At 52.2% G+C, this 13,344-nt stretch overlaps 1 protein-coding gene across 1 annotated transcript in view; it reads left to right on the top strand.

The window, feature by feature from the left end:
- Nucleotides 1-13,344, top strand: part of CHSY1 (chondroitin sulfate synthase 1) — a 47,800-nt gene that overhangs the window by 2,695 nt on the left and 31,761 nt on the right. The window contains exon 4 of the mRNA XM_023525099.1: nt 219-714. Within this exon, the coding sequence (XP_023380867.1) occupies nt 219-714 (496 nt within the window). The remainder of the gene's footprint in view (nt 1-218; nt 715-13,344) is intronic.

Raw genomic sequence — 13,344 nt, 5'->3', positions numbered from 1 at the left:
CACTCTCTCTCGGTCGGGCCTCTTTTGCAAATGCGCGTGGACTTTGCGGGACCCAGTCCGTGGGATTCCGTCAGGGGGAAGCGGGCAGATCAGACGGCTCCTTAGCATCCTTTGAGCTCGCGGCGAGTGACCCAGCAGGAGCAGACGCGTGGCTTTCTTTCTGCAGAGGAGACGCCCGGCGCAAGCTGCTCTCTCACTGGTGTTTGTTCTAATTCCAGAACGTGGTCCAAGACAATTCCCGGTCAAGTGCAGTTCTTCTCGAGCGAGGGCTCGGACACGTCGGTCCCCATCCCGGTGGTGGCGCTGCGGGGCGTGGACGACTCGTACCCACCGCAGAAGAAATCCTTCATGATGCTCAAGTACATGCACGACCACTACCTGGACCAGTACGAGTGGTTCATGCGCGCCGACGACGACGTCTACATCAAGGGGGACCGCCTGGAGAGCTTCCTGCGCAGCCTCAACAGCAGCGAGCCCCTCTTCCTCGGGCAGACGGGCCTGGGCACCACGGAGGAGATGGGCAAGCTGGCCCTGGAGCCCGGCGAGAACTTCTGCATGGGGGGCCCCGGCGTGATCATGAGCCGGGAGGTGCTCCGCAGGGTGGTGCCGCACATCGGGGAGTGTCTGCGGGAGATGTACACCACGCACGAGGACGTGGAGGTGGGGCGCTGCGTGCGCAGGTTCGCGGGCGTGCAGTGCGTCTGGTCTTACGAGGTAAGAGCGGGAAGGCGCCCGCGTGTCGTCACTCGCCCCGAGCCGGGCGTGGGGGACGGGTGGTGCTCTCCTCCCAAAGGCTTCGCGTTGGGGTTACGATACGTTTTCACCCTCTTTTTTTTCTTTTTATTTTTATTCAAAGCCCCTCTCGTGACGCCTTCTCTTGGTTTTTCGAGCAAACCTTCTCTACTTTTGTCCCTATTCCTTAACTAACAAAAAAATGGCGTTTGGGGCCTAAGGAAAAGATATCGTTTGCTGCAGCTCACAGTGATCTTTCCATGATGATCCAGAAAGTTCGTCCAGTCCCTTGTGCTCATTTCGCAGATGCGATGGCAGGAGCGTCGGGGACGCCAAAGGCCTGACCTTTCTCGTCCGGTCATGTCGACCCACGTGGCTCAGAAACCGCGTTTCGAATTCATGAAAGGAACAGCGACGTAAAAAAAGCCAAAAGCACTGGGTTTTGCATTTATTTGAAACCTTTAGACTGTCGTCGTAGTCTGTCAATTTGCGACGTAGTTCCCCCTTTCAGAATAGCTGGTAGGCGACTCTGGGTTACCTCGACACATGGATGCAGGTTTCCGGAGAAGTGCGCTCGTACGTGCTTTCTCTTCGATAGTTCTGGGAAACTGAGTGAGCTCTTGACTTCTCTCCGTTTTTATTGGCAGATGTGCATGCACCTCTTGCCCGTGGTCGCAGGACCAGAGTGGAAAGAATTATTTGGGCTACATTATGTTTAGATAAACTGCCGATGGTGGTGAGGAGCAGAGGGACTCGCTAGGCCTTTTGTCAAGAAAAAGAAACATACTTCTTGATGTCGACTGTTAGCTTTTCTTCTGACTTAGTTTTCTACGGGACTTGAGCGAAGAAATAGTAGTATTCTTGCCTCTACTTGTCTTCCCCCAGACTTGCTCTTAAATGCCTCCTAATAATCTATTTCTTTCATTTGAACTGCTAGGGAAGTAGACGTTTCCAAGTGTACAGGAAGTAGCCTTCGCGTAGTTACCAATTATAAAAGATACGTTTAAATCCTAAATGGGATACGAGTGAACCCTCTGATCTCTCTGCGTGCCCCCTGCCACTCCCGGCCCACACAGGCCATTGCTCACGGGCTCTGGTGGGGTCTTGTCGTGGATTTTTGCAGTGAGGAAAGCTTTTTGCGTGTTCCCTGCAGTTTTAAGCACAATACCACTGGCAATATTTGCATGTCCCCATCCTTAATGAAGTAGTCATAACCTTAGGGCGTTTCGTTTTGGTTGGAACATATACCATCTGGTGTGTTCTGGAAGGCTCTCTGCGGCCCCGCCTCTGGGAGGCCCGCCCTCCTGCTGGAAATGCAGGACAGGCCGGCCTCTGGGAGAGGATTTAAAAAGACACATCTTAATGCTGTCACGCTGTTCCACCTGCTACACTGCGGGCAGACACCAGCAGAGCCAGCATCTCGAGGTTATCAGGAACGGCGGCCTGGCATCAGTGCCGAAACAGTGAGGAGGAGAAGTCCCGGGGCCGCGGGGTGGGGAGACAGTTTTCGGGCGGTTTTCCCCGTTAGGGGAGTTTTCAGCTGTCCCGTCTGGGCACTCGGAGCCGCCCCTTAGGCTCGAGGCGTCTGTTTAATGACTTATTACGTCCATACCCGGGTCTGTGGGCGGGAAGCTCGTGCCCTGGGTAGCGCCGGCCCCGGCCAGGGTGTGGGGGCAGCCGCCCCGGTGCCCCTGCTGGTCCTTTCTTTGAATGCCTGATGACAGCTCAGCCCTTCCCGCCGGCCGGTCCACGGGCTGGGCCCAGGTGACCCTCCTTTCATTGAGGACTACCTTCTCCCAGAATGCGGCTTTTCTTTTCACTTTAAGTGTTGTGGTTTTCTCACATGCGAATCGTGAATTTAAGTGTAGTCTAACATCATTCTTTCCCCGCATGGTTTGGGCTTTTTGTGTCTTGTTTAAGAAAATCTCCCCTTCCTTGGGTCACAGGAGTTTTCTCCTCTATCTTTTTCTGTAAATTAAAAAGTTTTGCCTCTTACGCGTAGTTCATCATTTTTAAGAATTCTGTCGACTGGGACATTTGCCATTTTGTGAGACCTTTGATTTCTTTTTTTTTGTACAGCGCTCAGTGTTTCTAACCTAAGTCATTATTAGGGTTTGTCCTTGTGTTCACCACTCATGGAGTTCAGGAGCTTTTATTAAACTTCCTTAACTATAGCTTCTCCATGAAGGCGCTCACAGTATGAGAAATGATTGAGGTGGAGTTTATGTTAAGCTTGGGCCTTGGAAGGTACTTATTTAGGGCTGTTATACATCTAGCCGGAAGGGGTCTTTTTTTTTTTTTTTTTTTTTGGCAAGTTGCAGTAATGCCTTGGGATTACACTCTTACATGATTAAAACGGCTCGTGAGGACTCGCTGTCATCGTCAAAATCTGGATTTCTAGGCTCCTTTTGATAGTTTTTGGTAGTTAGCTATTAATGCATAGTTTTAAAAAACTTTATTTGGAAGTAATTGCAACTTCACAGAAAAGTAACCGAAAGATAAAAATAGTACGCAGAACATGCATACACCCTATGCTCAGATTACCCCGTTCGGGTTTTACTCTGTGCACGTCATCGTTTGTGTTCCTGAGTGTCTCCCTTCCCCCCCATTCGGAGACCCGCCCCCACCGTTGAAGAGTAACTTACATTGTTGCCCTTTAAGTGCGGTTAACAACGGGGAATTCTCTCTCACATAACCACAGCTTAGGTCAGTTTAACAGGGACGCTCTGACCCGCCGTTTACATTCTGATGTCGTCTGATGTCCTGTAAAGTCCCATGGAGCAGCTTTCCCTTCCCCGTACAGGGCCCCGCGCGGGCTCTGGTCCTGCGTTTGTTCCTCTGTCTTCAGCCTCCTTCCGTCTGGGGCGTTTGCGGCTTCAGTTTGCACAGCTTCTTTCTTTGTCTTTTACGACGTTGGCGTTTTTGATCATTGGCTTTAAGGACTTCGTAATGAAAATCTGTGATTTCAATGCGGTAATGCTGCCCAGGGCCCAGTGAGCCCTCCCGCCCAGCAGCCAGCGAGGGTGCTGATACCGCCGGGGCCACCGTGGGAGGGGCCGGCCGTCCCCAGGGTCACCCAGGGTCGCCGTTAGTAACTCAGCTATCGAGACCTTTTTGGAGGAACATCGAACAATTTAAAACAATTTATGTTATTTAGGCAAATATATGAAATATTATACTATTCTTTTAATAAGAGAACAGAAAGAAAATGGATGTAACGTATTCATTTTATTTTTAACTTTTCGTGGGAAGTGTACGGATCATAAATACGCGTAGAGCTCAGAGGATTGTCACAAAGCGAACGCAGCCCGGCCATCAGTATCCAGATCTTGAACTCGGCATGTGGCTAGTAATGAAGGTGTTTTGGGTAGAAAACAGTCATTGCTAATGACAGCTGAAAATAGGTAGAGATGGATGTGACCACTTTAAAACCTTTACTGTCTTTGTAATAATGAGCGCGTTCACATGGTTCAAATGCAGAAAGAAGTGCGAAGGGTTTACAGGGACAAGTGTCCTCCCCTCTCGCCTCCAGCCCCTGGGCCTCGCTCGTGAGTCAGCCCGGTGCATCCTCACAGGCGGGCCCTGTGCACGTGTGAGCAAAGAAGTGCACGTGTGAGCAAAGAAGTCCGTGTATCACTCCCCTTTCACACGAACGGTAGCCTGTTTTACACTCTCTGCATCTCGCCGAGTTCCACTTACACATCTTGGGATGTTTTCCGTTTGGCACGTAAAGAGCGTCATCTCTTCTTACGGACGCTCGGGCGGTTTCCAGCTCGTTCCAGCAGTGTTTCTCATCGGTCACGTAACCCAGCGTCTCCCAACCGTGGTCACATAGGGGCGTGCACACCGAGGGGGTGCCCTCCAAGGACTCCCCCTAGCCGCCGCACCCTGCGCCCCAAGACCCGAAGGGATTGTTGCCTGGCTGGCATACCCAGAACTTGTTTGGGGTGTCGCAGTGCTGATGCCCCGAATTCACCAGGAAGCGTTCGTTGGGGCCCAATGGTGGGCCCGGCCCTGCCTCCGGAACTGGGAGGAAATTGCCAAAGAAGAAAGAAATGCGAACGGCTGTTTTCTCCCTCGAGGACTTCAGTGTACTTGCGGGGACAAAAACACGTTCGTGAAATAGTTGAAAGAACTTTTAAAAGTCTAAAACCCTGTCATGCCGATGTTGAAGACAAACGTGCTGCTTGACGATGGGGATGCGTGTTCTGTAGGCGATGCCGTCATCGTGCAAACATTCGCACGGACCTGGACGGTGCAGCCGACACACCCAGGCCGTGCGTGACTGTATAAAACAGTCCGGGCAAGGGGACCCGGTGATATTCTTTTTATGGAAGGCACGTCATCATGGGAAACCGAAGTGTAAGGGAAAGTCTGTAAAAAGAGAAGGTCTTCCTTTCGAGTCTGTGACTGACTCACGCAAAGGAAGGTTGAATGTCGCACGTCAGGAGCCTGGGCCAGGCTCACTGTGTAAGGGCCGTGACAGCGGAACGCAGGAAGGACAGGGAGGGGACGTGGAAAACAAGGGGACGCGGGACGGGAGACAGCACGGCGGCCCAAGGCCACGGGGCACTTACTGATGGTCCCGACTTTGTCTCCCGTGGCCTGACACAGGGCCGGCCCCGGAGAAGCTTCCAGGTGCCCTGCAGAGGAATGTGTATTCTGCTGTCGAGCGAAGTGCTCTGCGGACACCTGTCAGGTGTCGTTGATCAGATGTCAATCAGATGTTCCCTTTTCTCGTTACCGTCTAGTTCTGTCCGTTGCTGAAAGCGGGGTATTGAGGTCGCCAGTGTCGGTGTCAAATTGTCTATTCCTCCCCTCAATTATAGCAGTTTTTGCTCCATGTCTTTTTGGGCATGTGTGTCGTTAGGGCATACATGTTTATACCTGTTACACCTTCCTGACGGGTGAACACTTTTATCATTATAAAATTTCTCCTTTCTCTTTAATAACAATTTTTGTCTTTAAGTCTCTCCTGTCCGCTATTAGTGTGACCATTCTAGCTCTCATCCGGTCCCCATTTACATGGTATATGTTTTTCCATCCTTCTGCTGTCAGCGCATCTGTGTCTGAATCTGAAGCTCGTCTCTCGTAGATGGCGTGCGCAGGCGTAGCTCATTGCATCGCTCTTCACAGGTGTTTCGTTTTTGACAGGTGGAAGGTGAGATGCCGCACCAGCAAAGAGCGTACAGCTCTCCGAAGGCTCAGATGATGGAAAGCATTCTCTAGCAATATTTTAAATTGAGGTATATACTTTTTTTAGACACAGTGCTATTGCACACTCAATAGACTACAGAATAGTATAAACATAACTTTTACATGCATCGAAAAACCCCCAAATTCCTGCGACTCTCTTCATCGAGATGATTAGCTTTCTTGCCGTTCGGAATGGAACCCACCATATCTGTAGTACGATCATTTTCAAAACTCTATTCTGCCATTTCTGCCTGCTACTTGGAATAGTTAATCCTTGTACCTTTGATCCTATCATCGATAGGGTGGGCTTTATGTCATTTTGCTATTTTCTGTGTCATGTCTTTTTTGTTCCCCTGTCCCTCCAATGCTCTTATTTCGTGTCATGTGTTTTGTATACGTTCCACTCTCGTCATTTTTTTACTTCATTTTTTTGTTATTTTTTGTCCCGTTGCAATTCACATCTTACTTGAGAACGTAGTTCAGGTTAATACCAACTTAGTCATAACAGCGTGTAACCTCTTGCTTTTCCGTAGCTGCGTTCCCTCCCCGTCCTTTGTGCTCTGGTCACACAGACTATTTCTTTCCCAGCGTGTGCTGTCAGCACGGGTTTGTAATTGTCGCCTCATGCAGTTGTCTTTTACATCACATCAGAGAACGAGCGTCGCGGACTAGACAGGACGTTCACACTGCCTTTCACGTTCCCTGTGTGGTCACCCTTCACTCGTGAGCACGAGAGCGACTGGCTGGTGACCTTTCGTTTCACCGTCACAGACTCACTTCGGTGTTTCTCACGGGGCAGGTTCGCTGGTGAAACGTTCTCAGTTTGTGTCTGTCTGAGAATGTGCTCATTTCTCCTTTACTCTGGGAAGGTGGTTTCGTTGATGGAGGTTCTCGATGGACGGCCTTTCTTTCCGTGCTTTGCAGGGAGGTTTTCTGGTATCCCTGGTTTCTGATGAGGAATCAGTCGTTGACCTTAACCGAGGGTTCCTCCTACGCCATGTGACGAGTCTCTGCTTCCCAGCCTCCCCCCGGCTCTCAGCGGAGACTGGCTGCGTCTAGGCGTGGCTGGCTTCGGGTTTATCGTATTTAGAGTTCGCTGAGCTTCTTGGGTGTGTGGATTGTTTTTCAGCAAATTCGGGAAGTTTTCCTCGGGTATTCTTTCTGCCCCTTTCTCTTTCTTACTCTTCTGGGGTGACTGTGACGCGTAAGCTCAGATTTGGTTTATTTTCCTTTCTTCTCTTGTTTCTGGTCTTCAGACCGGAGCATCTCAGTTGACCGTATTCCGTTTGCTGGGTCTTTCTTCTGCCTGTTCAAATCTGTTGGGAATTTTTCAATTCAGTTCTTTCACTTTGCAACTCCAGAATTTCCATTCGGCTCTTTTAAATATTTTAAATCTCTTTACTGGCCGCTCTTTCCCCCTGTGTATGGGTTATACTTTCTTTTGTCGTAGCGTGTCTCATGGTTTCTGTTGAAAACTGGGACATTTTAAAAATACAGCAGTCCAGGACATCAGATTCTGCTCCCTGCCTAGGGTTGGCCTTTGCTACTGCTGTTTGTTTAGTGACTTTTTAGAACCGATTCTGTTCTGTCTGTGTTCTTTTTTGTGTGTGGTCACTGAAATCTCCGCTTGGTTTGCTCAGTGGTCAGCTAATGATTGGGTGGCGATTTCCTTAGATGCCTGGAACGAAGTCGTCCCCAGGCCTTGTCGGGCTCTGCGCCGCGGTGCTGGCCTCCGGCGCCCCCCATGCCGTTTGCAGCTCTTCGCGAGCCTCACTTTCTGCTTGAGCAGAGCGTCAGGGTCAGCCAGAGATGAGAGCTTTGGGGGTTCTCAGGTCTTCCCTGGGCACGTGCATGGCCTTCGAAAGTCCCCGGAATATATTCAGACTTTTCAAAGACCCTTCTGGACCTGTCGCGTCCCAGCTTTTTTTAAGCTTTTTGGTTAACCTGTGTTTTGCCTCAACTGTTAGCCACTTCCTGGGGCAGCGTGACACTTAACAGCGGCCTCTGATGTCCCTTAACCCGCCTGCCCGCTCCCCACCCCGCACCATAGGCTGTTTGCAGTGGGAGGGCTCCAGATTAGGTCAGATAAAGATAGCCTTGCAAATGGGGTCTTCTTGGAAGCACCAGACCATGATAATGACAGTTCTCTGGGAATGGGGCCTTGAAGGAGCGCCAGCCCTGTTCCGCCCCCTCCGCTGGCCGCCAGGCTGCTGGTGTTCACTGTGACTGTGGATTGTTGGTTTTCAGGGGTTACCACATTGCTGGGAAACAGGGACTAGAAATAGGGCAAGTTGAATTGCCACAAAGTTCACTGTTCTTACCAGAATTTCACTTTTTTTTTTCCCCTCTGCCTAAATGCTTCCTGGATTGCTGCAAGCCTTTGGCCAGTGTCCAAAGTTCAGAAAAGCCTGCCTCAAATAATTTTTGCATGTGTTCTCTTTGCTTTTATGAAGGGCAGAATTTTTAAGGTCTTTGCTTTACCATTTTCATTGATGTCACCCAAGACAGTCCATTCTGGGGCCTTGGCTTCATGGCTTAAATTTTGCTTTTTACAATTAGATAAATCGCTCTGAGTATCTTCTTATCCTTTGTTTAAGGAGTCATGGGATCGTGCCCTAAAAATTAGGAAGACTTCCAACCAGTCACAGCATGCACGCACAGTCACTTTTCAGATACATTTTGAACATCCGCTCTGATAAAGACACTGTTCTGGTTTGGGCCACAGCAGGAAGCGAAGACCCAGTCACCTTCCGATCCGGGGGCCAACTTCTCTGGATCTTAATTTTCTTTAAAAAATGGAATAAGAAATTGCCTGCCTTGTAGGGCTGTTTGAAGGATTAACCGACATGACGCATGTTATCATAATTAGCGCTTGGCTCAGAGCGAGTGCTTGCGAAATGCAGAGACTGTTGGCAGAGGCCCCGGGTATCAGAAAACCAGCCATTCAGAACTCGTCCCGAGGACTGTGCACAGATCTCGACCCGTGGAAACGGATCCTTGAATGTGTGGCCTTGGAATCTGGTTTTTGCTTTTACAATTTAGAGAGGATGGTTCTGACACTTCAGGTGAAGTTAGTTGCTTTGGACTCGTAGTTATTTTACTGGCAAAACAAAGCCTTCTGTGGGTACTTAAGCATCTCTGAAATGATTCCATCGTTTGATGTGTCAGAGTTTCGTGGCTGTGAGGGAAGAGGTGTGGGTTTCCAGGAAAATTGATGTCTTCGTGATGTTTAAATTTGGTAGGAGTATGTTAAAGGTATTCTAGGCTTTATATATTCATCACTGGGCGTATTAACTTATGTTTAGTTGACAGAAAAGGGCTTCTTGGCTATATTATCAGGAGGTGGCATCAATATATCATTTTCTCGATCTTGACTTATAGCTGACTAGCATTTTCTGTATAGTTGAAAAGATTGAGATCACAGACCTCATCACCCCAATTTCTGTAATAATCGACAGTCTTCCTTTTAGAGGAGCGGTCCCCACCCTCTGTGGCACCAGGGACCGGTGCTCCTGTGATAATGCGATGCCTGATGAGCTGAGGCGGAGCTGAGGCGGTGATGCTGGCGCCGGGGAGCAGCTGCAGATACAGATGAAGCTTTACTCGCTCGCCCGCCACTCACCTCTTGCTGTGCGGCCCGGTTCCTGACAGGCCACGGACCGGTACTGGTCGGCGGCCTGTCAGATGGGGACCCTTGTTTTAGATCACAGATCAGCATCCAAAGTGCTGGAAAAGCCATTTGCAGGTAACATGAGTACAATGAGTTCTTGGCTTATTGTCAACACCTGAAAATAGATTAATCTATATGAGAAATAGCTCACTATCTAATAATAGTAAAAGAACAGTAAACCAGGGCAAAGTAGTATAAGCTGCGCAGGAAAGTGTGGAGGGGCCGCGGAGGGTCAGAGCGGGGGGACGATTGGGGGACAGGGCAGAGGACACTCGCGTGGTCTAGATTGCCCCCTGTCTAAAGGTGGCTGGATTTCTGGACCTTCGGAACGGTCAGGATGGCACCCTTTCACGTTGCGAGGTCTAGAGACGGCAGCAACGAAGCTTTTGAAGTTTTTAATTCCAGTGTTTCATCTCGCGGCACTGGCGAGACTATCCAGCGCCTAAAGAGGAACGAGTGAGGGCTGAAGGCAACAGGGAGCTTGCTGGCAGCGCTGTCGTCTGGGTCGGGAGCACACAGCTGGATGAAGCTGTGTGAGGTTCAGGAGTGTGTTGGGAATCAGTGTATCTCAAGCTCAAGTGACATCGGGACCTTTTTCGGCGGGCACGTTGTGCGTGTCTTATACCAGGTCGCTCTTTCTCGAAGGGGAGCCCTCTACACGAGAATCCCTGGAGACATGTTTATTCCAGAGCGCATTTCCAGGCCAAAGCCAGAGCCAGGGCCCCCGGCAGGTGGAGTCCAGTGACCTGCGCTGTGACGGTCCTGGCGATGGCTCCTGCTCGGTCGTGTCGCAGGCCATTCGGACTCCTGCAGCGTTGCTGTCCGCAGAGGCCGAGTTCTGAGCGGGTCAGGGGGCCGCGTCTTGCTCGGCCGCTGTCCTGTGCAGAGCCTCGTCCTGGGCGGTAGGGACAGAGAGGGCGCGTTGACCCGGGTCTCTGCAGCAGGCGCCTCACGCGGTGTCCCCTCCTCACGTATGTTTGACAAGCTAAAGCTTTGTGTGTTTTTTCCTTCCGTCCATCCTCTGAGCCACGTCGATGGCGGGGAGTTGTGTCGCCGGAGAAAGTCGGTGCTGGCCGTCCATAAATCCTGAGCCACGACGGGGAAGGAGCTCTGTCTGCTGTGATGATGATACAGCTTTGACCAGGGATTAAACTGACAAACACTTTAAAGCTAAAACTAAATCTTTTAAATGTCTTTCTGTCTCTGTAGTTGATTCCACAGACGTTTTGTTTATGGGGTCTGGTTATCAGTCTTTCTCAAGCCTCGGTTTTTTCCCCCTAATCCTCAGCTTTTGTTAGTTGTCATGAACCATAACTTGAGATTTGTTTATCTAACAGATTTCCGTTAAAAAAAAAGTAGTGACAAAGTGTTTCTTAATGACCGCGGTGGCTTTAATATTGACACTGTTTTTTTGATCATCTTCCCTCCTGGAGGTGGAGCTTAACCTCCCTCCCGCGGGCCGCGGGCTGGACTCAGTGACTCATTTTGAATGAATGGAGCCGGGAATGGAAAAAACATTAACTTTATAGTAGGAAAACCTGGCGGACCCCACCTTAAGTGAGCATCAGCGGTGTCCAGACATTGGCGTCGCACACTCCCAGAAGTGACGGGTGAGGAGGCGCTTCGCCCCGCGTCCCCGCTCCCTGGGCCACGGCTGCAGCCGGGTCGGGAAGAAGCGTCAGACAGAGCCGCGCGGAGGGGCGGTCCGCGAAGCCCCTGAGCAGGGCTCGTCCGAGGTGCCACGGGCGTGAAAAGCAGGAGCGGGGCGGGGACCCTGCTGTCCTCACAGCTCCGCTGCGAGTCTGAAATCATTTCCAAATAAAAAATACTTGGAACCCAGAGATGATCTAATTGGACACAGAAGTGAAGTTGTCACGTCTGCCACCGTATCTCAGTGCCCTGGGGAAGCGGGGTGAGGCGGGAAGACTGGACCTTCTGGGAGGCTCCGTGGACGGGCCGCAGGGCGTGACTCGCAGCCTTGTGCCTTCCAGGAATTCTGACACCGCGGCCTCTGTTCGGGAGGCCGCGGACTCCCCAGCCCCGTGGAGAGCCGTCAGCGGAGCGGAGCGGAGCGGAGCGCGGCTCTGGGCCTGCGCTCTCTCTGCGAGCAGCGCGTCCCGGGGCCGTTACAGCAAAACGTCCCGCTGCCCAAAAAGACTCTCCGAGCGGTCGCTGCGCGGGGGACGCCAGCGCGCCCGGTGGCCGCGTCTCGCCAGCCCGCGGGGGCTGGTTCCTGTTTCCTCTCGCTGAACCCTGCGCGCTGCACAAGTCAGTGACAGTTACTTTCTGTGACGTCTGACACTTCCTTTCAGAGTTTGTTGTTGTTTTTTTAAATACTGCGGTTCCCCATTTTCTGCCTGTGTGTCCACATCTGTGTATTTCCCTTCACGTGGAACACGCAGAGATGGAGACTTATTTCTATTTATGACGTGGCGGTTTGTTTATGGCAGAAAGGCGAGGGCGGTCCTAATTCTTTTTTTACCCCCTAAGGTGAAAAATGGCGGTTATCAGGGGAAGGTGGGTATGGCAATTCAAATATCCCAGATGATACAAACATTCTGAACTTTTTAAAATGGTTAATTCGTTAAAAAAAAAAAAAAACAAAGAGAAACCAAACCTGCGTGCCTGCTGTGTGACGGGCCCTGTGCTAGACGCGGGGGCTGCAGCAGCGCGCACCGCAAAGCCTGCTCTCGTGACACGCCTGCCTCTCTGCGGGGACGTCGGAGACTAAGGCACACACTGGCAGGCGGTGCTAAGCCCCCTGGGGACGCACGAGCACGATGACGGGGTGGAGCGGTGGCCGGGGTGCTGGTCCAGCCGGGAGTGGCACGCGGCCCTCGTTTCTGCCCTGGGAGGACCATCTCCAGCGGACGGAACGGGGTGTGCGAAGGCCCAGGGGCACAGCGTGTGGCGGGATGAGTACGGCAGGGGGGCCGGGTGGCTGGAGCGCGGGAGTGACAGGGACCAGGTCCCGTGAGGCCTGTGCCTGACGAGAGCCCGGGGTTCCGTGCTGAGTGAGCTGGGCGGGGGCGGGGGTTTGGGGCGGCGGGGTGCGGGAGCCCTCGGGTGGGGGGGTGGGGAGATGGGAGAGATGGGGGAGCAGGCACTCGCGATAGCTCAGAGAGGGGGAAAGGGGGTGCTGGCCAGGCCCGGGGGCTGGGGAGCAGTGCGGGGGATTGGCATGCGGACGAATCTGAAGGTGGATAAGATGCGGGGAGGGAGAAACGTGGCCCGAGCATCTGCAGGGGTCGAGTCGGGCTGCGGGGAGGATTGGGGGGGCCCAGGCTAGAGATGCATGTGAGCCGGCTGCGTGGGCACCCCAAAGCCACAGGCAGTCGACATCGCCCGGGGGGTTAGCGCAGGTGGGGAGGGTCCTCGGGCGGGCGCGGTCGGAACCTGCAGTGTTTGAACACGCACCATCTGGGGGCTCGTCGTGTGTGGACGGCGGCGATGTGCGCGACTTTAATCATCTTCTTTAAGGGAATTTCCTAACGGGCGGACAGCGTGGGAGGCCTGCCGGCCCGGGGGGCAGCTTTGTAACGCTGCCGACGGCTGGTCTGCGGGAACAGTACTGGCCCCTAGTAAACCTGAGACCGCAGCTGAGCCCCCAGAGAGCCGCAGGGGCTGCTGGGCCGTCCCCAGGCCGGAGCCGGGGTGTCATCTGCCTGGAGTCGGAAGCGTTGGTGCCCGCGCCCCTGTGTCGCAGAGGTTTTATTTGTCACGAAATTCGATATTCATTTATATCG

The sequence above is a fragment of the Pteropus vampyrus genome, unplaced genomic scaffold (genome assembly GCF_000151845.1).
Source record: "Pteropus vampyrus isolate Shadow unplaced genomic scaffold, Pvam_2.0 Scaffold525, whole genome shotgun sequence".
Classification (NCBI taxonomy): Eukaryota; Metazoa; Chordata; class Mammalia; order Chiroptera; family Pteropodidae; genus Pteropus; species Pteropus vampyrus.
This window is presented reverse-complemented; position numbering and strand designations above follow the sequence as displayed.